Source organism: Hirundo rustica, chromosome 1 (genome assembly GCF_015227805.2).
Source record: "Hirundo rustica isolate bHirRus1 chromosome 1, bHirRus1.pri.v3, whole genome shotgun sequence".
In the NCBI taxonomy this organism is placed as follows: domain Eukaryota; kingdom Metazoa; phylum Chordata; class Aves; order Passeriformes; family Hirundinidae; genus Hirundo; species Hirundo rustica.
This window is the reverse complement of record NC_053450.1, coordinates 41,459,144-41,485,539: the sequence shown is the minus strand read 5'-3', so window position 1 is coordinate 41,485,539 and position 26,396 is coordinate 41,459,144. Positions and strand designations below refer to the sequence as shown.

Sequence of the window (26,396 nt, the reverse complement as noted above, 5' to 3'; positions counted from 1 at the left end):
TATTTTGTTGTAGTGGTATCTTCAGTAAATCTTCAGGCAATGTCAGTCTTATACTTAATACTGTGCTCATGGGATTTTAAGTTTTTTTTCTTAATTACTAGTGAATCGACTGTGAATTGTTTTTATAAGTGCATAACTAATAAACTGAAATTAAGGAAACCAAGTTAACTCATGATTTTAACAATTATTCAGTTATTCAAATGTTCCAATTATTTGAGCAATGCAACAACATTTGAATTCTTTCTTCCTCTCACATTTTAAGTAAGTGAATAGATTTTGTCCAACATGCCTGACAAATTGCAATCAAAATTTCACAAATGTTTGAAACCCCAAATTCACCCCCAGTGTTCATGAACAACTGTATGAGGGTCAATGGCTCTCATTATGTTTATGATTTCCAGACAAAAGCCTTACAGCCCTGTGTAGGCTTGTTTCCTTGTTTGCTGTCATTTAATCCTTAAATAATACTTAACAATGTAAATTTAAATTAGTGGTTAAAAATTGTCATCTGTGCTAAATGTATTTCAAGTCAAACATCATAATTAGATAAAAGCATTGTTTCTGTGTCTGCACAGACCTAAGATAAATATGAGTATACAAAGTATTGAACTGAGTTATTCAGAAAAAATCTGTACTGTTATGTGATTACAACAGCATTGGCATAAATCATAGCTGTTTCTGCTGCATGTTCTCTGCTTTCTCTTACTCATTTTCTGACTGATAACTCATAGAGTTAACAGTAGTTTCTCATTTAGAGTATTTTGGTATGATACTTTATAACAAGCCATTGTAATTTACTGAAAAGAGAATGAACAGCTTTTAAGACTACCTGGTTAAATTAGATTATACCAACATTTCAGAAAATTAGTTCTCAATTCAGGTAAGTAGCTTGTAAACTACCAAATAGAATTTTGGACATGTAATTTTTCTCCTTGCACCTTAAAAAGTAGTGACAAGTGTATTTATGCCTTTGTTCTTCTGTAGCACTTTTCAGAGCCAAAGCTCCAGTGCAAGATATCACCTTTTATTAGCAATGTATGGTTTGAAAGCAAACTGTGACATATAGCCCAAGCCAACACTGGCACATGTTTGATTATGATAATTTTTTTGATGTAGTCCTTCTTTTGTGGTATTTATAAACCTGGAGTCAAAAAGCCACCTGCCTCCTGTATTGGCATACACAGAAATGTAATTCTAATCAATAGGGAGTTTCCACAAATCTCTTCCACTGGGCATTTCTTCCAAAAAATGTCTACCATCTTTAACCAATTTTATTTGCTTTATTTGAAATATAGGATGTCAAATAGAATCCTCTCACTGAACTTTCCTCTTCCTTGCTGGTATTCTATGAAAAGTGAATTTAACTAATCTTTGTGAATACCCTTTAGATATTATTTTCTTTTCTGCCTTATTCACATTTTCCAGATTTTGCTTAGTTACTCCTTGCACTACAAGGTGTCTTAGTATACAGCATCTGCTCTAGACATAATTTTTCACTGGAGATGTTCCATATGCTAAATGTTTTGTTTATTTCATTTTAAAATATGAAAACTCTAAAAAGATGCAAAAAAATTCTGTAGCAGTTCTTAGAAGTTACATAGCAAATTTTATCCTATGTAATTTTTGCAGTATTGTGTATCAATGTTTTCTGGGGAAAATATTTTTCTCAAGTCCTGCCCAACTACATCCCAGCATTTGTGTCCTAAATTTGTCTAATATAAGCTCATATGTAGAGATCAATGTTTTAATGAAAAAATGTAGTTCTTTTATGAGCAATTTCTGTTAGGTATGGACTTACATAGATATTATGATGAACATTTATAAATAAGATTTGTAGCCAAAACAGCCACCTAAAGAATTAAGTATGGAGACTGATAGATTAAACAGAATAACAAGAGATGTACAGAGGTTAATCTTACTATTCCGTAAGTGATCCAATATATAAAACTACTTACTCGAGTGACATTCAATAACTGATTCTTAATGTGCTTCCATAAAAAATGTATGGGTGGATATACATGGAAATATGCATATTATATATATATATCTGTTTTACTGACATATTCATTAAAATTGTTTTCTATATTATGCATATTTGCATCATCAATTCTACTAATAATGTATGTATGTATTTGTGTGACTATACATTGCCATATACCTACCTGAGCAAAGTACTGTGTCTGTACTCCATCATATTTACTGCTCATTAAAACAGCAGTCAAAAATATATATTTGTCAGAAGAGAAAAAATTATCCCTTGTAGTATTGAATATAAATTAAGTTTCTGCTGAATTATATGGTGCTTCTAGAACAAAGTGAGAAAAGGCTCCAATAATGGCCCACAAGGTGCCTATCAAGAAACCTCTGTGTATCTGTCCTGTGTTCTCCTGCAGAAGTCTTGAGTGCTTCACCAAAAAAAGAGAACACACCATGAACAATAAATAGCATTGCAAATATCTTTAATTTGGTTTTCATACCAAAAGACTACTAAATCACACAGATCAATATTTCTAATAATTTCTTTAGGAAAATATCCCATGTTTCCTAGGGACACATACCTTGTCTGTCTCTTCATGCAACTAATGTGTATACAACATACTGAAATAAAACAGTATATCAAAACCTTGATATTCAAATTTCAGTAGCAGGGAAGGCAGAAAGAAACCAAGCTCACTAGAAGATGGAGATTTAATGACATAACCTGTGAAAAAATATTTATTCCATGCTTCAAGTTTGAAATGGTGAACAAATAGCTACTATAACTTTTTAATATAAGCCACCAAGCATGTTTCATACAGTTCTATGTTCTGTGGCTAGAAACAAATGTTGGTAAGTTGTCCATCAGGACCAAACAAATACACGGTAGTCTTTTAGCATTCTATGTAATTTCAGTAATGGACAAGAACAGTTATTCTATAAGGGCCAACTTTCATGCCTTTTTCCCTTGTCTCATTTTTGTTCTTTATCCTCTGTGTCCTCCTTTGTCTTTCCCTTTACAGTTATAAAGCTGCAGCAGCTGACAAAGGAAATTGCCTTGGACCATAATTCTTTTGTAGTAAGACAGTCTCCAGAGATCAGTAACACAGTATAACTGAGCATGAACAAGATCTTAATCCTACTCAGTTCCCTACTGCTGCTATAGCTCTGGACAAAGTGTCACTTGGCAAGAATGAAATCTTTCTCAATTAGCTATGAGACAAACAGACAAATTAAGGTGTATCCCAGGTGCCTGAAGACTCAATTCCTTTTGTTCTTAAAAACAAGGACCTAGAGGGCTTCTGCTCTTGATTTAGTTTGACTGTAAGGAATATCATGTATTTTAGTCAGACAACAAACAACATTTGCTTAAAAGATGCCCATTGAAGTTTAGCATAATTTTGTAACATATATGAGATATAAAAATATTTCCTTAAAAATCTAAGAGGAAGAATAATCCCATCACTCAGAGTATCAAGAAAAAGGGAGGCAGTGTTGGAAAAGTGCAGCTATAGATTTTTGAAGGTGTGATGGAAAAGACAACAAAGGTATTTGATTAAACTAGAACTTGAAGAGTGACCTCTGACATCCTTTCCTTAATTACTTTCTTTGTTTACTCCACCATTTACAGGTGGTCTGGGATGTAGCTGTCTAATCATTATAAAACACTGAGAGAATTTGTTTTTTTCCAAGCATCTTACTGAAGGCCAGACTTCTTTTGCTATTACATAATAATGCCTGTATGATTCATGTCAGCAGAATGACATTATGCTTATGATTTCTATAAATCATGCATGTAGACAAGCTGTATTTCATAAAATCATAGGATATCCTGAGTTATGAATGGATATATAAAAATCATCAAACTCCAACTCCTGGTCCTGCACAGTACAGCCCCAAGATCACACTCCGTGCCTAAGAACACTGTACAATTTGAGCCCTGTCAGGCTTTGTGCGGTGACCACTTGCCTGGGGAGCCTGTTCCAGTGCCCATCGACCCTCTGGGTGAGCAATCTTTGTATAATGTCCAATCTAGACCTCCCCTGACACAACTTCATGCCATTCCCTTGGGTGCTGTCACTGGTCACCACAGAGAAGACATCAGTGTCTGCCCCTCCTCTTTCCCTCACAAGGAAGCTGTAGACTGTGATGAGGTCTTCCCTTAGTTTCTTCTCCAAGTGACCTCAGCTGCTCCTCATGTGGCTTCACTGGCAGGTGAAATTATGCCATTGTAGTACATGGTGCAAGCACTATTGCTCAAGTTCCTTAAGTGTAAATAGTCTTTCTGCAAGAAGAGGGTTGGTCCACAGTGGATAATTCAACACAGAAGAGACAAAACTGTTAAATGAGGTAGTTCATCGCTGAATGCACAGGACACAAATTAAATCTGTTCTGATTGGAGATTCTTATGTTGACAAAATACACATTTTCTTTCCTAGTGCCAATGCACAATGCCCTCTATATGCTAAATGACATATCTATCCCAGAACCATGGACTAGTCAGATATTCACATTTCTATGAATATAAGTAAAACTACAGTCACCTATTTATTCTGTATCTGTTTGATAATCTGGTCTCTATTTAGGAATAGAACAAACTCTTTGACCCAAAATGAAACAAAAAAGCTAATGAATATTCCTAGTCATAGCCCAAACAAAGATAGTTACAGTTACGATGTATTTCCACATTTCTGATGTCATTACCTGGATGGAAAGTTATTTTGTTTGGTGACATCTCAACAAAATTGTATGTGGGTTAGTCCAAGATTCTGGGAATGAGTAGCACACTGACATATAGTGTGAATGTGAAAGTAATTTCTAAGATGCCTTTTAGAATATGTCTTCTAGATCTAGCACTATTGCTAAGAATAGAAACAATATGATTTTCTTCATATGTATGACTGTATTACAGGTATAGAAATCAATAGCTTTTCTTCCATGTGTCATTTATATGTTGCTTTTATGTACCAACTATAAAATAAAAATATGTAAGCAGAGAGCATCCTTTTTTAATTATAGCAGAATAGCACTAGAAGAAGATAATAGGCAGTAATTTGTTTGCAAAGACTAGCACAAATGAGTCCTAGATGATTACTTATAAATAAAATATTTCTTATTAAAAAGAATTGGTGAAGAATCTTGGTCCCAGATAACATCACAAGAAAAAAAAAATCCTGTTAATTTCAGTGAATACAGGATTTTGCTTTTTAATGATTTGTTATTACAATAATTTAATAGTATCTCAAGAGGAGTCCTGAATCAAATTTGTCAGCCTGTCTGCACAGTTTATTTGCTTGCATTGCATTCTGGTATTCTTTGAAGTTAACTTTCTTAAATGGTGAAAAATGCAAAAGGCAGCCTAAGCAATATATGAATAAAAATTGGGAAAAGGATTTGTATCTTATTGGTTGTTTTCAATTTTATGCATGATACATACTGTATTTGTTCAAAGAGATTGTCTTCTTACAGTGCATTTTTCAAGACATAGATGAATTATGTCAGATTTTCAGTGACCACACTGGGAGTATGCAAACTGTGGCACTGGTGGTATTTTCAGTGCATGCCTTGGTCCCCACTTGCTGAATTGGACTGCTTGCTGTTGTTATTAAATTCTATCTCTACTCATCAAATGAGAGTTCACTTTTCAAGGCAATGAATACTGCATACTGAGTTCTCCTCTTCATCTTCCATCAAGGCATCATAATGTCGTGTGCCATGACTTGAAAGGTGTGTCAGGATCCTCAAGAGTAGCTGATGCCACTGTCTACAAGAGAACCTTTTTTAAATTTGGTTGCAATTTGTGCTTTAAAAGGAATTGGCACCTGGCCCACCTGTCAAATCTATTTTAGGGCAAACAAAAAATTATTGCTTCCAATAAATGCTGTATATAGACCTGTAAAATATTCTAAGTGATGCAGGTTATGCACAGTTACTGAGGAATGTACTTGAAGAGAACAGGCTGTTTTTGTCAGCTAAAAGTAGCCATATGAGTGTTCAGCTCAGTAACACTGCATCTTCAAGCCAGTAAGTACTTCTGTTTATACTTCATAATTCCTGAAAACTGAATTAGAAATATTTTATGTGTCACACATTTTGGTGTTTGACAATTTTTTAAAATGCCATTATATTTTACAAACGTACTTATTTGTTAAGAGTCATAATATGTATTTGCACAAAATTATAACAGCCTATGTTAACTTTCTGAGGCAATCATTCAACAGATGGTTCTGAGGAACTCTGATATTAAAAAGCATGAAAAAATAATGACTCTGACAGTGGTGTAGATCAGTATTCCCAAGAATACCTATGGCTAATGCAGGAGAATTAGCCTTTAAAATTAGAATTTGGAAGAGTCACCACAGTGAACACTGTAACATTGAAGTCAGCCATTAGGATCATGAAAGATAACATATGAAACTCTCTCTCTCTCATGTGTTAATGTCACTGTTATAGTTGCACATCTGTGTGAAACTGGTGGTTCAGTGAGTGGGTCTGGTCTAGCCTTTCTTACTTTGGCACTATAAAGTAGTCATTGAAAAAACGTGTGGGTCTGGTCCCTGTTCACCACTTATGCATGTTGCAGCAACGAAAATGAAAAGCTGACAAGAACCACACTCAGAACGTAGGCAACCAGAGGAATTAATGCAGTGATCCCCACGATACTTTATTTTAAGGGTGATATGACTGCAGTCACAACATTCTGCGTCCCTTATACGTATGCTACTCAGGCAAAATGTGCAGTTCTGGCTACACAGGACAGCACTTCAACCTCTTCGGTTAAGGATTAAAGGACAAAGGATTTAAATGGGTCTTAGTGGTCATATGATTAATTAATTTACCCAATTTTTGCTATCTAGAATTTGAAAACCTAGTTTAAGTGGTTTAAGCTATCTGTTACACTTTTAATGTAGTATGGTGTATTGAAGTAGACACACGTCTAGACTCTACCATAATGAACCAGTTCTCCGCATTTTAAATCAGGATGTAGGATTTGTTATTCAGAGATTCTCTGGAAAAAGAAGTAGCTAGAGTAGCTAGCTTGAAATACTTTGTATTCCTAACTTAATAACTTAAAGCTAATAACATTTCCCTATTCTTATTTTTGCAAGTGACCGCTCCCTCATGTGGACAACTTTGAGGGAAAGTGTATGCAATTTGTTGAAGATCACTCAAAAGGAGCAGATAATTCTTTCATGTGGGAATCATTTCATGCATTTTCTGTAGCATTTCTACTCCTTACACTTTAGATGAAGTGTAAGGAGTACACTTAGAGTACACATCTTTAGATGAAGAGTATTTAACTGTCTCTGCAGAGACTGTCAGTTCTAGGAGCTTGTTTTAATGTCTTGATGTTGAAGTGCTGTTTTGTCGGGATTAGTTCTCTCTACACTATAGACATGATTTTGCAGCATAGGAGTTTCCAAACCCAGTGTTATTCATAAACTGAAGTGTGTTCCTGAGTCGTGCATGAGGTTTGGTGTGACTGTCATTCTCTTTCCTTTGAATGGGAATCAAGTGCATGGCAAAATTGCATGGAAATGTCAAAGTACCTCAGTTCTATACATCCTTCATCTTCATTCAAACTTAATCTGACTGGGAATAAGGCCAGATACCCTGGGATTTTGCCTGCACATCTAAGGGTCCTTGTTAATGCTACATCTCTCTCCTGGCCTCTCCATATATCATCAGAGAAAAGAAAGATGATAGCTCATTGCTTTGATTGTTTTCTCCTGAGATAAAGAGACAATCAGTGCCCTTTACATTTCTCATCCAAGAAATGACATACCTAAGCAGATTTGCTGTCCCTGCAGAAAGGCAATGGTCTTGATCCTCTGGCAAGATTTGTTGAATTTGCAGATCTGTAAAAAATAGAGTTTACAAAGCAGGTAGGAATATAGCTACCTGAATGATTTTATACACTGGATTGTTTTGCTTTGTTTTGTTTTTATCTCACTATTTGTACAATATAAAGAAACATCTTTGATCAAACAGTGTCAAAGGAATTTCACATGCATTGAAATGAGGCAAGATATTCTATTTTCTGTAGCACAGATTGGTGGGCTCAGGAGGACAACATTTGAAACAAATAGGATATATTTTCACATAAGCTGCCAAATTCCTCTAATTTCTGTGAAACAGAATGTCCTTAACACTGTTTATGGCCAGATGGGACCTCACCTATCACATACATGCAGAGAATGAAAGTGGTGCTGAGACCAGGGTTCCTTTTCATTTATCTGGAAGGGGCAACTCTATAGAGACAATTTTGGAGAAAAATTCTAGCACTTGCTTTGTGTATAGTGCACAGTTAAGATGCTGTCCCTGTGGTTTATTTTCTCATCAGGTTGGTAAGACAAACACAACAAAGTTTATTCAGCTTGGTGCAGGATAGAGATTTTTGCCAGTCTTTGACATAAAGAGACCCACGCATCCTGAAGCAAAGGGGCTTGCAGAGACTTAGGGCAGTCAAAAAATGACCTCCCCCATATTCTGTTTAATTTCCAGTAGACAGTAAATCATTCAGAGATAAAGACTAAGGGCAGAGATGGAAGTGTCATCCTACACCACTGAGAGGAAGTAATTTATAAACCCTTAGACAAAAGGTTTTCCTTAAGTTTCTGTGTTGTCCTATGCCTGTGAAATTAATGCTCATCGAAGTAGTAGCACAATGTAAGGGATGATGACCTCCTAATTATGTGAAATACTGTTGGAATCACAATGAAAAGTTTTAACAATCCAGAATATCTGCAGGATGGGGGTGTCTTTAAATGAGATTGAAAAGACACTGCAAAAATAGCTCTTTCCCATTTTTAAGCAAAGTCATTTAAAATTCTTTTTTCTACATAAATCCACTCTAGATATAATTTTAATTTCCTAGGCAGCTCTAAATTTTATTAATTGTATATTTTTTTGTAAAGCATTATGTCTTTTTCAACAATCCTTTTTTTGTTTAGTCAGTATTAAATATAGGTGAAGGAATTTCAGGGTAAATTTCACAATTTTAGTCTGACAGGTGTTATTCATGCACTGCCAAAGTATAATATATCCATGATTAAAAGAACATCCGACCACAGAACACTACATTTATTTAATTGTGTACCACAGAAGTGTTAAAACTTTCCTTTGAAGGAGATCAGCTATTTCTAATACAATTTTAAATTATAATTACATTGGCTTGCTTATGTCTGATTTTTTATATTTTGGTTTGTTTGTTTTTGTTTTTGGTTTTTTTTCCCTTTAGGCTGTGCTTTGGAGGTACAAGTTTTCCCAGCTCAAAGGTTCTTCAGATGATGGGAAGAGCAAAATCAAATTTTTGTTCCAAAACCAAGATACTAAACAAATCGAAGCAAAGGTAAAAACAATACATTCTTTTTATAAAGGTAATATACAATTTTCAAAGCAGCTAGGGGAACGGGGAAGTTTAGCAAACTAAGTTACTTGGAAATGTTAGGTTAATGCACAAAGAATACAAAGAAAACCAAAGAAATTGAAGAAAACTGAACAAATTATTTTTATCTAGTCAAAAGTCTTTCAAAAGGTGTAGTTAGATTTAAAAATAATAAAATACAGGTCTTATGGTATATATGGGTTTAAGCATGTTTTCCAGCTCTTCTCTTTGTCATTGTGATAAAGTTATCTGAGAGCTTGAGTACCCTGTTTTTCACCCTATAATTGTATCATGAAGAAATAGTGGAAAATATATCCTTAAGTCAGCCTGGGAACAAAGCTCAGCAAAGGTTGAAAATCTGTTTTTATTTGTCAGAGGAAAAACAAAAAAAGAAAAGGGTGGATTAAATACATAATTCCCAACAAGACTGAATCTTTGTGTCTGTGTCTAATGCAAAGTCATGAAAGTTGTATTTACAGTTGTACATTTGATTCAAGAGTTAATTCGTTAGAACAATATTCATGAGAGATTTAAGCTTGCTTCAAATTGTATCTTTTGAGAATAAGGGCATTTACTATCACAATGTGTGTGAGAAGTGATCTCCCCAGGTCTGTAACGGTTGGAACTGCCTTAGAGTCTGGGTCAAAGTTATTTTTTTGACTAGAATCCAAATTTTAGTGTAAGCCTAAAGACTGTTGTCTTGTCAATGTCTAAGCTTTGCTTTTAAAGCATTTACTATACTGTTTTTCCTGACCATGTCAGAGACAAAATTGCTGAATGAATGTGGTAAAAATGTGGTTCCATGAGCAAAAAGGAAATGATTAAATAATTTGTCTATAAGTGCTAAATATGTAGAGTATTATAAAATATATAATGAAAAAAATGCATTGTTTTGGTGGTAGTTGTGTATTTAAATGCCAATAGCTACATTAAGCATCTTCCCCCGTGTCTCTTTATGCTTGATGTTGATTATTTTCTACTCAGCAGCTGTTTACTTGATTTTGAGTGTTTTGCTCAATAAAATAAAGTTATTTAAGAGTTCCCATTAAATCAACGGCAAAAAAATGTGGGGACCATGGTTTTGATACCTTTGTGTTTTGCTGCAGCTCAAAGATAAATATTTTCTTATTTCTGATGTCATTCAGAAATATTTTTAATAGTACAGAACTTTTTTTCAGCTCTAATAAGAAAATACAGTTTAATCTAATGTCATGAGGTTTATTTTCTGTTAAGGAAGTAATTTTAAACTTTTATCTTGCTCTTATGTACAGATGAGGGATGAAAGTCATCATTATTTTTCTAATATCTGTCTGCTCTTGCTGTAATATTGACACATGATTTTAGCACTACCAAAAACTCATAGGAGTCCACAAATGGGACAGTATTGGAGTGTTTGGAGATTTGGGGGGGGGTTGGTTTCTTTGTGGTTTTTGGGGTGTTTTTGGGGGTTTTGGTGGGGTTTTTTTGTTTGTTTGTTTGTTTGGGGTTTTTTTGGACTGGTAAAACTAGAATATATTTTTAATACTGAGTTACATTAAAAAAAATGCAAAAATCAAAGAATAAAATCTAGATTTGGAAAAAAAATAGCTTTTTTTCCCCCTTGTTTTAAATTGCATTTGTCATATAAATCACTTAGAGATACATAAGTATGTTGGACATACATAAGCCTCAGAGTTGTCTTGGTGCCTTCATTGTACCTATTGCTACTTCCTCTCAAATTGAGTTCTAGAAAATTCTGACAAACTTTTATTAAGGTAGAAATATTACCTTATACCTTATGAAGCCAGAGTATTATGCAAACCTGCTACCATGCTTATTAATATGCTGTCATGTTCCCTGGTTTACTATAAATTTAAACTTCCACATTACTCAACTTGGAAATAAAAAAAATGTTAATTTTAATTATTTTCTTAGTGATCAAAGCGTATCAACTATGTGCAAAGATGACAGATTATATTCTCTTTGGAAGGTGCTGTGGCATTTATAATGACCCTTTCTATCAATTCCAATTTGTTTACATATTAAGTATGTTGCTTAGTCTAAGAAATGTAGATAAATGTGTCTGTAAAATGAATGTGAAGGTTCTTGGGTTGTATATTTTCAATGGTTGACTTACAATTTCTGGATAACTCCCTTCTGGATCCTTTAAACTTCTCATAGATTTAAAGCACGACTCATCATAAGGAGAAGTGGAACAGTCTAGTCTCTATTTTTTGCTTTACATTCCTGAGTTAGAGGTATAGCTATTTGTGGAACTGTTGAGTTATTAGGAAATGTTAATCAGATTTTCAGAAATTTTTGTAATGCCAGATTTCATGAATACTGTATGCAGGCTTCATCTGAAATCAGAGGATGGAAATTTTGTAAAACATCTGTTAAAGGTTGTGATGAATATTCATGCCACAGCTATCATCACCTGTTAAATGCAGCCCTGTTTTGTCTGGCCTGGAGAGCCACTGCTGTAACATTTTTTTTAATGGAGTTGTAATACACAGGGAATAATCTGAATGTAGTGAAAGGAAAACTCAGCAGAGTAAAACCAAAACTTGGAGGAGCCATTGCACCAATGTATTAAGGCTCTTCACTTATTCATTCACAAGCAGTAATGTGGAAGGAGGGCATAGCAGGTAACTTTTTGGACACCGCAAGTACTGCTTTCAGTTTCGGGACACTCACTGGAAGAAAGACATTAAGGTGGTGGAGCAAGTCCAGAAAAGGGCAACAGAGCTGTTGAAGGGTCTGAAACACAAGTCTGATGAGGATCAACTGATGGAGCTGGGGTTGTCTAGCCTGGAGAAAAGAAGGCTCAGGAAGAATCTCATTGCTCTCTACAACTGCCTGAAAGGAGATTGTAGCCAGGTGGGGTCAGCCTGTTTTCATACGTATCAAGCCGTCAGACAAGATGAAATGGCCTCAAGTTGTGCCAGGGGAGGTATAGGTTGGATATTAGGAAAAGTACCTTCACCAGGGGGATTGTCAATCATTGGAACAGGCTGCTCAGGGAAGTGGCAGAATCACCATCCCCACAGGGGTGGTGTAGATATGTAGATGTGACACTTGGGGACATGGTTTAGTAGTGAACCTGGATGTGTTGGATTAACCATTGGACTCAATAAAGATCCTTTCCAACCTAAATGATTCTATATAATAGCTTCACAGAAAAATATAAGTTACTAAAATTGAAATTCTTCCTGTCTTCCTTCATTTATAACGCAGAACACTTTGTGTATCTCATGCTTTCCCAGATATGTGTGATTATGGCACATTGAACCTGTGTGATAATACCCTTTAGAACACTTATTCATGATCTGTAGAATCAAGAATGTCAAAATGCTCAGCTATTGAATATTGATCCAAACGTAAAGAAATTTGTTAGTATTCTAGAAATGTGTTCCAACTTGTAGTTATACAAGTTATACAAGTTTGGTTGGGAAAAAAATGGTATGCATCAAAATTTTAAATTTTAGCCATACTATCTTCATGATTGTCCATTATCTCCTCTGTATTCTGGTGGAATATACAGAGATATCAGTGTTAATGTTAGAAAAATCTAGGAAAAACACATCTTGAGATAAAGTCCAGTACCACACACATTCATCAGTTAGGGTTTGTTTTGTTTTGTTTTTGAGAAAAACACTTTCCATCAGAGTTTATATTCCTTTGTGAAAGAAAGTCCTTCACTGACACTGAACAGCTAATATTTTTTATAATATTGTCAAAACTTTTTTAGTCCGCTTCATGCCAGACTTAAAAAACTCAAAATGGCATGTGCTATGGATTTAGTTACAGTTTATCTTATTTCCCAGTATAATTCTTCTCAGCTTTAAAATAATTTTAGATTTTTGAACATTTAAAATACTGCCTTTTTTTTTTTTTTTTTTTTTTTTTTTTTTTTTTTTTTTTTTTTTTTTTTTTTTTTTTTTTTTTTTTTTTTTTTTCTGCAGACACATTGTCCTTATTCTTTCGTTTGGCTTCTCTCTAAGCTAAACCATGTTATTATGAAGACGTATAAAGTAGAATAAAAAGAAGTGTTTCCTCATGGAAGCAGTTCCAGTCTAAAAATCTGAGCAATAATTACCATAGGTCGCACCAGTGGGTCTATGGCAGGGTGCCTTAAAGCAAACACCTAACTTAAAGGTATATATGGCAAGGTCTAGAGTGGTTTCTGACAAGAAAACCACTTAAGGGCAACATTAATCACTGATATCCCCTTAGACATTCCAATCTGTAGGTTATTTCCCAGCTGTCACTCAGCAGGAGATATTGCAGAAATTTGCTAAGTGAGACAAAATTTTTACGAGTGAGAGCTACAAAATAGAGCTGTCAGCTTGACAGAATGTGGAGCCAATGTGTGCCTGTATTTGTTCTTACTGAATTGCTTGGCTTGGGTTAAAAAAAACTAAGCACAGAAGGGCAAAACTTTCTCTGAATATGCAAGGCCCAAAAGGGATTCACTTAGACCTTCCTATCTAGTTATTTATCTATTCACCTGTTTGTTTAGCTGTAGTTTAATGAGTGTCTGAAGAGTATCACAGGAGCTTCCAGAGGTGATACACAATCTGAGGACTCTAGAGTGCTGTGATCTTCAATTTTGCCTAAGTATTAGACTTTTCTGACAAAACAGAAGAGTACCTTAAATTTTTGAGAGTTCCTGTTTCGAGAAATAAACATATGTCTCCTAACACAGGAGTAAGTGATGTGTATAAAAATCAATGTCTTATTACATTATTGAATTAACACCAAACTGGAAACTGAGGGTCTCAGTTCTTGTTACAAGTTTGACTCAAAAGCTACACTTCAGTCTGTATTGCAGCACAACAGTTCTCTCAGAAAAACTCAGGCAAGGCCGCACTTCTGTGCTGTATCAGGTGAGCTTTTGTTCCCAGATTGGCTGAACTCCTAAACTGAGCAGTACAAAACTGAAGTGGGTACAAAAATAAGTTTATCAATATGAAGGTCCAGTCAATTGTCTTCATCTATTTGAATATGAAAACCCAAAGAAGGCACAGATATGGTATCAGCCAAGGAAGAAGTGTAACTTCAAGAATTTTGTATTAATCTCATTATTAATAAATATTAATACCTAAGTATTAATTAATGTCAATTAATTTGTACTTGAAATTATCTTGTATAGAAATCTAATCTAAATATCCTGATTGTCTACTGATCACATTGCTGTGAACAAAATACCCACTTTCTACTGTTGCAAGGTGACTTGATGAGTGCTTGCATCATTTTCCAGACTGACATTTCTGCTCATTTCAAGTCTGTTCTCTAAAATGCATTTTTGAATTAATCCTTGTTCTTAGCCTTGAGAGTTTTTCTGTGAGCATCACAGTGCTCTTCACATTTAGATATCATCTTTAAATGGGTTATAAGTATGCATCCTTAAGATTCTTATAGTGATTGCTCAGTTGCAGTTACTGATTTTTTGAGTTGAGATTTCTGACTTGTGTTGGTTTGTGTGGTTTCAGTTTTTAGTTTCCCCATGTCTTGCACATGGATTAATTGTCTAATATCTATTTTAGATCAGATTCTATGCAAATATAGAAAGATCATGCAACTCCACTTTTGATGAACAAGTATCTTCTCATATGAACAGTTTATATATGGATGAAAGAGAACACTTTTCTTAAAAGTATACCATGGGTACTTCCAAATATACAGTTGCTGGATTTTGTAAATGTATAATTTCTGTAGTTGTACATAATATATGTATAATATAATGCAATAAGGGATTGCTGGGGTTTGTTTGTTTTCTTTTGGGGAAACTGTCTGTTTTCTCTCTCCTTCTCTGTCTTTTCAATCCAGATTTCCTTTGTCAAAGGCTACTAGAATTCCAATATACTTCTGACTTCTCAATGACTGCATCTCTCTCACATGCTTTTTTGCCCACTTACATTGTCCTCAGCAGGAACTGCAGATCTTCAGGTTAATACTCTGGAAGTGTCTGGTGACAGAAGTGAGAGCAGTTTAATCAAGAGGTAGCTTAGAAAGACAATTTGAAGACCAGAAGGTACACTGATGTTCCTGTGAGAGTAGGGTCTTAGGTGTGGTGTGCAGGACACAGTCTGGAAATTGTAGTAATAGTAAATTGTGTACTTGTGCGTGGACAAGTAGGTGTGGCTTAAATCAGGATTTCTTTGCTTTTTGGAGGATTCAGAGCATGTGACTTTCTCTGCTGGTATCAACTTCAATGGCTTAACTGCGTATTTTTTCAGGTTTCTTAGGGTTTGTCTGTTTGTTCACTTGAAACTTCATCTGGAGTGTGTGTGCAATACACACTACCCTGCCTAGAGGCACGTATATTCAGACAAAAGTTTGGCTGAGGACAAATTGTGTACAGAAATAACCAGGGTGGCTGGGGGTGCACGAGGGCCTGTGCGTTTCCCTCTATGTGCTGTCAGCTGTGCCAGTCTGGAGGCACAGAAATGTGGAAGTTCCCAGCAGAAGTGAAGGCATGTTTTGTCTGTCAGCAGCTCTACATGGAGTTGTATCTGTTTGTTAAGGGTTCTTGTGATTAGGCTAATCTGCCTGAAAAGTGCTGTTCCTGATAGATCCTGTTCCCATCAATCAGGCTTCTGGGAACTGAGTTGCGGCCATTAATCAGACCTGCAGGTACTTGCCACATACCAGTCAGCCTACTGCGCTTCACACAGCTTTAATTTCCAGTTAAAAATGCATGTCTTCATTGAAAGAGGAATAGTGTTTCATTGCAAATAATAACTAGCACTTGCTGTCTTCTTAGTGCTCTTCTTTGCAGTCAAGATAATTTCCACGTTGTGTCATTACTGTTGGTAATAGTCAGCAAGCGGGACCTTCAGAGGCTGTTCTGTTGCCTCACCCATTTCCCTTGATGGTCAGTTGAGCAGTGGATCTTCCTGATGTGTTACTGTTGCAGAAATACCTGTGATAACTCTTGGTAGTAATTATACTCATGCACTGTGAACGTTCAGTGTTCAGTAGCTGTAATTACGATAGTAACAACGTTCAGCTTGTAGCATTACCTAATTGACTTGAACAATTCTCAAACTGTAACATTTGTTTTAATGCGGTTGTCTTGTTGAGACATGAGGGGAAATGTAGTCTTTCTACAGATAATACATGCAATTGATATTAAAAATATTTCACGGTTCCACTAAATATTTATTCCTTTATCTTAAGCTTCAGGTGTTTTTTATAGTACTAAAAGGGTAAATGAATATATTAATAAAATGAACTTAACTGAAAAGGAACTTAATTCAAGCGACTCATAGTTGTTATTTTGTTATTTAGTTGAATTAGCTTCCATAATTCTGTTTCCTCATCTTTGAATGTCCATTATTTTCTTATTAATGATAAATTTTCTTATTCTGAAATTGAGGGAGGAAAAAATCCACTTTGACATAGTGATAAAATTGCTCTTCTCTCCAGGTTTAAAACTGAGAATGTCTCTAAATGGATTATATTTCTATATAGACACAGCTGTCAGGTTTGTGAAACTTGGCATAAATTTTATCTTTGTTATTAGGAATTGGTCATCAGGGGAGTTTAAAGAACCTCATGGGATGTTATCAATTTATTTCTGAGTGTGTCTGGAGGACATCTCCTGAGGCTGTAGGAGACCTGAACAAAGCTTTACCCACTCAGTACATCACTCGATTGTCTGAACATCAAGTTGTCTGCTTTCACACTGTTGTCCCTCACCCATGAGGGATTTCTGAATGCCTCCATGTATCCCATGAAGCAATGTCTTCCAGGAAATCTCAAGAGTCAGAAAATCACAGTTTGATGTCATTTTGAGAGATTTAGCAATTTTTTGTTGAATTTACAACGTTTTCAATATTCTCCTATGTGGACACTGCGACACTCCTAGACAAAAGAGCAAAACCATGGCACTACACAGCCTGGAAGTATCAAAGCTAGACAGAAAAACAAGTAGAATATACCACAGATATCAATTATTGGCTTCATGTTGCAGTGAAAAAATCTGTATGGGCAGTGAATCAAAGCAGAAAGATGTAAAACCTGTACTACTTTCCCTAGACTTATATGTATTGAAGTACCTGAGTAATTGCTTTCAAATACAACAGATATTTATTGATTAAATACCAGCTTCAAAAACACATACTGAAGATAACCTAAAAAAGTTGTTCAGATCAAGTCAATTAGACTGAAAGGAGCAAATTTATGTATGTAAAAAACCTGTACTTTTTATTTATTTCCTCTCTAGTGGAATCTAAAAATGTCCCAACCAGTCTAATCACATGCTGACTGGGCTATAAAGAAATGTAAATTAAAGCAGAAAAATAAGGAATTTGTATAATATTCCTAATAAATTTAAAACATGGAGTATATTCCTTTTTTGGCCCAATAACATATCCAAATCATCACTATGTGATAGTAACACAGTTTGGAAATATGTCCTCTCTTTTTTAATATAGCTATTAAAGAATCAGGTAAGCAAATAGCTGTTTAATAGTGTGATTTAATAGCTGATTAATAGTGTGAGGCGACATGATGAACAAATGTAATATATGTGGAACTCGACATTATTAATTTTTGTGGGTACATTGTTCAAATAGTAGTACTCCAGAGGTGTGCAGACTGTTGCAGCACAGCCGTAAAGTTTCTATCTAAGTTAACCTGCAAAAGTGCCAGATTTGCATTAACCTGAGGCAAAATAAAAATTATGTAGTGTCACTTTCTTTCCCCTTTAGCTAGTAGGATCTCATATTTCTATGGAGGCACTTAATACAGAAGTTTGTCCATCTTAGCTTCCAAGCAATTATTTACAGAATGTTCAGTTTTCAATGTCAAGGTCCCTATAATGGAGAATTAGACACTGGAGAATTCTGTAATTAGCAGAATTACATCAAGCTATTAAAATTATTACTGTTGGAACGGTGGTTCATTCCTGCAGGGTGGTTGCATGTTCGCAGGGTGTTCTTCCATTTCATGTTTAATTTTTTTTGTTTGTTTTTTTCACTTCCAGGAGCTGGAGTTTTCTAACCTGTTTGCAGTCCTTCACTGTATTCACTCATTCTTTGCAGCCAAAGTGGCTTGTTTGGACCCTTTGTATGTAGGCAGCCAAGCCACAGCTTCTGCTGCTCCCACAACTTCTGGTACTGGCAAATTAAAGTACACTACTGGACATCCCCCATGACAGCACTGCCACTTAACAACGAAACATAAAAATGTATAAATATTCATAAGATTTAGACCTTTGGTGAACCATGTATGTGGAAACCAATCCTGGAGGCAAGACATCTTGCAGCATCAGCAGATAAATGGTCACGTGGGATCCTAATTTCATCTCGGTTCTGCAAGACATCAGTAAATAATCCTAGTCAAAACCCCAGAATAGGATGGATATGCTTTTAGTATTATCTGTTTGTACTTACATAGTGCTTTAAGCAACATTGGAAGCAAAGGAATAAATGGCGAAATGAAGCACTTGAGTATTTAATAAAATATTCAAATTGCTGTAATAATACACAAATAGAATTCTCATTTTCCTCTTTTCAGATTTTTTTTTATGACAACATACTAAACTCTGAGTATGAACTTAGCGCCCTATCATTATATTATAAATGAGAGCAAGCATATAGTACATGGTGACAAAGGAGATAAGCATGAAAAGACATTTGTGTAAGTACCTCCTCAAATAAGAAAGCACTTTAAGCACTGTTGTAAATCCATACTCATGTTCTTCCATGGAGTCATGCTACTTTTTCCACAGCAAACATATAGCCCTACTGATCTGATACATTAAAAATAAAACAAAACAAACAAGCTGCAAAAAGAAAAAACCACTTTTTCATGGATAAGTCCCTCTTCTTCAAGTAAAAATAGTGGTATATGAATTTAATTTTAATTTTAAATTAAGTGCAAGTACAAAAAATAGTTTATCTTCTATTTATTTCCTCCCCCTTTTTTGTTAAGAATTAAATACCAAAAATCTAATTTTTTGTTCACAAGATACTGAAATTGTTTCAGACAACCCACCATGGTTAACCTTGATTTCACATCATAGGTGGAACTTATGTTCCATTTAAACTCTCAACATACAGACATTTTACATTATGCTTGAAAAATTATTTTACCCTTCAAATCCTTAATAAGTTTTTTTTTTATGTATATATTGAAAATAAAATACAGGAATAAATTGAATAATCTATAAAGATTACATTACAGAATACATAATTTCTTTGTTTTTTAAGACCACTACATCACTCTAGATCAAGTACTAGTTTCAGAATATCATTTAATGATGAAATATAAAGGACTTTTAAATTTCAAATTAATAACTTTGTTTCATTTCAATTTTAAAATATAATTTAATTTTGCACTGTGACACACACCAGTGAAGATGATGGAAAAAAGGTATTTCATTTCCGTTGTAGTTTTGGGGGTTTCTATTTATTGTATTGAAATCAAAATTACCTTTTTTTCCTTGCCACTTAGACTTGTTAGTAGCAGTTATGAGATAGGGCCATTGTCTTCCTTGTTTAGCAGAAAAACTAATTCTATCACAGTCCTTTTCTATTTGTTAAGGTGATGAATACTTCAAAAGTGAAGCCAGGGGAGATCTTATCTGAATGTGAACAATTCAAAATGCAAGGCAGGGACAAAAGATGAATGAAATGTAGGAACAAATAATCTCTCTGGTTTTTTGCTTTGCGTTAGAAATATTTGGATTTAGATGTGTGAGAGCAACATTGTTTTGAAGTATAGCTGATTTAATTTGAAACTAGTTCCAAATAATCTGAAAATATCTGGGGGAGGGGAACTCTTTTATCACTTTCAAGTGTCTTCTGGTACATATGTGCTTCTTATTAGTATGCCTCCAAGTTCTACACATTTATTTTCCATCCTAAATTCAGTGGAATATTGTAACTATCCCACTATTAAATACTCTAAGTGGCATCAAAATCCAGCATTTTCATAGACACTACCATGAACTTTTTAACAAAAACTGTCCCTAAATAAGGGGGTCACATCTGAAGGACAGATAAAACTACCATGGCTGTCCATAGGACGTCAAGCTTGGGACACAAACCCCAGATATTTTGAATCTAAAGCTATTTAGATATATCAAAACAGTTTAAGTTTAACAGTAGTAACTCAGACACTGCCCTTGTCCAGAAAGCATATACTGGAAACATAAATTTTGGCAGAGTGTTGACAGTGCTGAAAAGAGAAGCCTGATATCTTTTAATGACAGTTCTCAGTGCTCCCAAATTATCTCCTCTATTTCGCTGCATTGCTGCGGCATTCAGCCGTCACAACAGTGGCCATGTGCTACCACTTCTGCTGGCAAAAGCAGAATCTGGAACTGGTCAGCTGTCAGTTGAATGTTTTTCCTTCAACTGTTCGTTGATGTGCAGTTGCATCACTGAATCTGAGTGATGTTTAAAGAGACATGCATGAATGAGCATAACATTTGCCCAAACCAGCACAAAGTATGTCATTGCAAATTTCTGTAGATTAAGGAGTTGCATTATATGAAAACCCCCCACAAAGAGTTTAAACAAGAGTGCTCATTGTGCAGAATGGAGTTAATGTAATGAACTTTTGGGACTCTACCAGGGTGTCCCGAAGATCTCTGTCAAGAATTCCGTTTGTAGAACACTTGCATTCATCACTGAGACTTTTGCAACTGGGCATTAAATACAGAACATTTAAGAAACACATCAGCCTGTAAATTGGTTTTGTTGTTGTTTTTGTTGCTGTTTTTCTAAGGAGGTAAACTGGGGGGGGGGGGGGCTTCAAAAATGCTTTTATTTTCAAGAAGAAAAGTGTTATTGAGAGAATATAAGATGTTATAGCTTTGACTGCAGGTCAGTGTTGATTTGTAAATGCAGCAGGCATTTGTTCAGTGACCTTACAGAATATTCAGAGGTGCCTCTGCATCCAACCTTGCCCTTGTAGAACAACTTGGTCAGAAAGTCAGTCTTGAACCAAAGAGGCAAAATATTTTAAATTCTGTGTTATAACTATTTTAAATTCTGTGTTATAACTAGTACCAAATTAAAATTTAAAAACATATTAAATGGCTACATTTTTCATGTAAATACCTACATTTAAAGCATAGTGAACTCCATATGCATATGTCAAAACTCAGGCTTTATGTTGCAGCCTGTCATTTCACACATAACATATAATGAATACAAGTGTTTTGTAAGTCAACACAGCCCACTGAAAATGAAAAAACAGAATTATAATGAGCCATCAGCTTTTGCTAAAAATCTGTATGCAAGTGAAAGCAAATATTTTAACAAGAAGGAGTAAACAAACCAATCCATAGCATAATATGTAATTTGTTCTCTTTGTGTCATGATATTTTCAAGTAAGTTTAATAAAGAAAATTCTTTATATTACTGTGCCTATTGAAGTGATGTTACATTGTATACCAAAAATATGTACTCTTAAGTATAACTGAATAGATTTGCCTTGATTTGGTTTGCTTTATGATGGGAATTTTAAATTATCTGATCTTCACAGAACTAATCATATACTAGGTTATATTGTTAGCATAATTTTATTATGGAAGTGTTACCAATTTGAATACATTTATTCTTGATTTCATCAGTAAATGAACATGTTCCATTTTCTACATATTTTTAAAATTAAGAGTCACAGATTTTCAAAAGAGCTTTGCATTCCAGTAGCACAAAGGCACCTTCAAAATAAAAATCAGCTTTTTTTTTTTTTTTTCTGTTAACCATTTTATTATGTGAAGTATATCAAGAATTTTGTAGAGAAGAGCTAGTTGTAAGTGGGCTATTTTTTAAACCAGTCATTTAAAGTTTTGTCTATTCAAACTAGAATTCTTCAGAATGCAAACCAATTACATGCAGTATCAATATGCTTTGAGAAAAGAATAATGAAAAATCTTGTTTTCTAAATTAGTTCTTGATTCCACAAAAATATATTTATTTATTTTAAATGCAGAGACTTATCAGAACACCTTGAAGTGTGCGGTTAAACGTCTAGTTGTCAACACTGCAGCCTGGTATTTTAAATGTGATTTGGTTTATTCAATGCCTTAAGTTGTTTCTTCTGTCAGACAAAGTGTTTAAAAAGGCTCGAGATCTTGAGAATGTACAACTGTTGCCCTTAGACATTCAGATCAGTTTTCATTCTTTCTTGCAAATTCAAGGAAGCTTTTGGAAATTTTACTAACATTGAAAACACTAAGCCCTGCATTTCACTTTCTATTTCTTTATGTGGTGGTTTGGTCTCTGAAAAAGTCTGGCATCTGAAAAAAAAGTTAAGGCTGATTTTAAAAGTTCTGTCTCAGGCAGTTATGAGTCTGAGCTCAAGACTCACACCTCTGGCTGGTTCAGTATGATGGGAAACATGAAAGACTCACTCAAGTTCCCAAAATTTCATAGATGCCTGAGGTTGCACTTCGGGCACTTCAAAAGGGAAACACAAGGTGGGAATATAGCTTAAGATTTCTGAAGGTGCATCTGTATGTGTGTCTCTCTCTGTTTCTCTAAGGAACTAGAGGTGCTTCTACTTTAGTGTCTTCATTTTATCAGGAGTGTGATTTTTAAGCCAGGCTCCTGCCTACAGCCACTCTTGCAGTTCTTCTTATCACAGAGCAGTCATCAAGCGCATGAGCTGTTTCTTTCAGGATGACACTAAGCAAGCATCCCAGTTCCAGGTCCTGATAGGCTTTCAGAACATGCAGCCCGGCTGAAATGAGTCCAGAGGAAAAAGCCCTCTGAGATGCTATCAGCAGGACTGCCAGGAGCTGGTGCCAGCCATTTCTGTGTCTCTGGCAGCTGCTGCTCGTGCACCATGGAGAAAAAGATAAAAAGTTGAGCTTCACAGTGTAGCCCCCTGGAGCTTAGTGCCTGAAGTGGGATGCTGTGCTGCAGCAAGGGGCAGAATGAAGCTGAAAAAGCTGATGCTGCCCAGGCAGGTTATTCTGCATCACTTTTTCCCTCACCACACCAGAACAGTGGTGCACAGGATTGGCTGCAAGCAGGCTTCCCCATCCTGGTCAGCCCTCTCCCTGCTGCATCTTTCTCCCCATCTGCCACATATACACACCTCAATATTGGCTCTGGGATCCCCAAGCACACTTCCATGTTCCCTCACTCCTGTTGTTCAGAGAGATGCAAGACTGTACTTATCTGTGTAATGGAGCCTCTAAACCTTGTACATGGCCAGGGGACAATGTTAAGGATGATGGCAAGAGCATAACATTGAGTGTATGGTTAACTTTCAGGTTATAGCAAAAAAAGTCATATCTGTGCTTAAGTGCTTTCCTGACTTGGAGGGTTGTAAATTAGAATTATTTTATTTTCCTGAAATAAGTTCTATAATGTCAACACATTTCTACTTGCTTGGCTCCATTTTCAGGAAGTTTAGCAGGGACAGTGATTCATATCCTCTTGGAATCATAAAGAAAAAAACATTGGAATACTAGAATAAAAAGAAATTTCTGTCCAAATTCTGTATATTATTACAGTAGATTGCATAATCTACTGAAATATTTTGAACAATGTGAAAACAAATGCTTTCATTTACATTTCCTTGTCAGTTTTTTTCCATGCTGTGTTACACATGCCTTCCACTTTCAACAACTTTCTCCACAGGAGTCCCAGCTATCTGTTACAGAAATTCTTTTGCTATTCAGTATATACTAATATATAATTCTGTGTGTATGTATGTGTGTGAGGACGGGTGTGTGTGTGTGTGTGCATGTGTCTACATATTAGTATATACTAATGGAATATATTCAGTATATATTAATGAAAGTTACATATTAGGCACAACTGTAAAACAGAAGCATACATCCATGAAGCTTTATATTTAAAAAACTTACAATATTATAAAGAAACATATGTATATTAGTTGAAGAAATGGCTATTTTTGCAGGGTATGCACAATCTGGATATATGATAATAAATTGATAAACATTAACAAATTTATTATTTCATACCTCCAGGAACTTAGGGGTTTTTTTAATTATTCTTATCCCTTTAGCATATTTGCAATATATGTCATAAAATTTAATTTGTTATGGATTAAAATGACTGAAAAATGTAATAGAAAGTGCTATATATTTTATAAATAATAAAAAAAGAAGAAAAGCTATTCAAATTATTTATTTAATTTTTAGTTAAGGTTTTGTGATTGTTTGTAATATGTATTTGTGACAAGCATAAGTCACCTGGTTGTTTAAGCTCATTAATGTACTAATAAAATGCTATCTTCTGTTTTGTTTTTGTTATGCTTCTTTTTGTAATGGAACATAGCAAAAAAAAAATAGAAAATAAATACTTTTTTTTTAACTAATCTTTTGCTTTCAGTCATACAGTGTATGAGTTTTATATTGTTGAAACCCAAGCCTGGGAAATCAAGAAAATATTTGAAGAACCTGGGGTGGTAAAGCTATTTCTCAACAACTCTTTATTTAATAGACATAATGACCCTTCCTTACTTGTATGACCATTTCTACAAGGCCTGTCACCCACTTAATGCCTGCTAGGATTTTGGAAATATACCACTCTTCCCTGGCTATGAAGCTCAACCTACAACTATCACCCAGCCACCAGATTATTTTACCATTGACATTTAAGTGCTTGGTTGGAATTAACCTAGGCAAATATTGCAGTGCCTGAAGGTATTTTTGGTATATCTTTGAAACCAAACAGTTTTCAAATGGTGCTGGAAATACTAGAGAAAAAAAACCTTGGATTTGTTTAATTTTGTTTGTCTTTTTCCCTGACTGAGGGAAGAGATGCTGGAAGATGAGGGAGTGCCTACTTTTATTTAGGCACCTTTGTACCTTTCTGGCAATTTAGGCTGAGAGCCTGAAGTGCACATCTCACATACACATTTTTGATGCCTTTTTTGTGCTCCCAGTGTAGGAAAGCCAGGTAAGTTCCCTTACAACTGTGCTGCTGTCACCTTTTTCTCTCAGCCCTTCCAATAGCACTCCCCAAGGCTTTCTTGGCCATGGGGCTCGGGTTGCATTCCGCAGCTCTCTACCCCAGGAAATCCTCTTTGGTGACCCCAGCCCTTTCATCATCTTCAACAGAAGGAAAAAAATATGAACTAATTTTGAGTGTGATGAATACTTTGTGTTAAAAAAATTCTCAGTCTTCATTGTGATTATGCTTTGTGGGTTAGCAAACATAGGTCTGCCGCATTAGATAGGTTCCTGTGTCTCAAGTTTGGTTTTTTACCACATTTAAGTGAAAAGGCATAAGAAATTAGAGGAATGAGGTCTTTAAAAAAAGAGATGAAGAGAAATATAGAATTTTACAGTTAAGAATACCTTGGAAGTAGGTATATTCCAAATGCACAGGAATTCTCTTATAGCCACAATTTTCATTTGCCCATTAACTACAAACTATATTTCGTACTAAGAACATGGACTCACATAGGACTGAAAAGCTTGTTTATGCTGGAAATATCTACCTTCTTCTGAATTATAATTTTTAACCTCATGTCTTTTATGCCTTCCACACAGGTTTGGCCTCAAATGAAAATTCTTGTAATCAAAATTTCCTAATATATTGTTCTTGAATAAGATTCTTGAAATTCATGTTTCTCACATTCCACAGGCAGCATACTTTTACTCCAAGCCCTACAACAATTTATTCTTGCAACATTTGAAATTAATTATGATCTATTTACCTGTGCATCTGACCAATAACAGTCAAAAAGTATACTATTTGTGTCTTTTCAATGACAAATTTGTAGTTGTCTAGTGTTTCTTTGTCAATATTTTGACAGAAGTTATTCTTACATTTACCTATCAACTAGTACTATTTTTAAGTATACTTCAAAAACAATCCCCTTTATAAATTGCAAATTATATCCTTTTAATTTTCTAACCAGAAGCAAAATAATTTATTCTCTGTAGTTCTATGGTTGTTGTTGTTCATCAAAGTGAAGAATTTCACCCTACAGCAAGTATTGGCATTTGTTGGCTGTGTGCTTTTTTTACTTTGCATGCATATTATTCTCACCATTTTGAGCAGAATTTTTTCCCAGCCCTTTCTTCCATATCATGTAAAGCACA

At 35.0% G+C, this 26,396-nt stretch overlaps 1 protein-coding gene across 5 annotated transcripts in view; it reads left to right on the top strand.

The window, feature by feature from the left end:
- SNTG1 (syntrophin gamma 1) overlaps positions 1 to 21,131 on the top strand; it is a 327,370-nt gene extending 306,239 nt beyond the window's left edge. For all 5 annotated transcript variants that reach the window (XM_040080452.2, XM_058422692.1, XM_058422687.1 and 2 more), the window contains 2 exons: positions 9,218 to 9,328; positions 18,339 to 21,131. In XM_040080452.2, the coding sequence (XP_039936386.1) occupies positions 9,218 to 9,328; positions 18,339 to 18,509 (282 nt within the window). In that variant the 3' untranslated portion in view covers positions 18,510 to 21,131. The remainder of the gene's footprint in view (positions 1 to 9,217; positions 9,329 to 18,338) is intronic.
- The last annotated feature ends 5,265 nt before the right edge of the window (positions 21,132 to 26,396 follow it).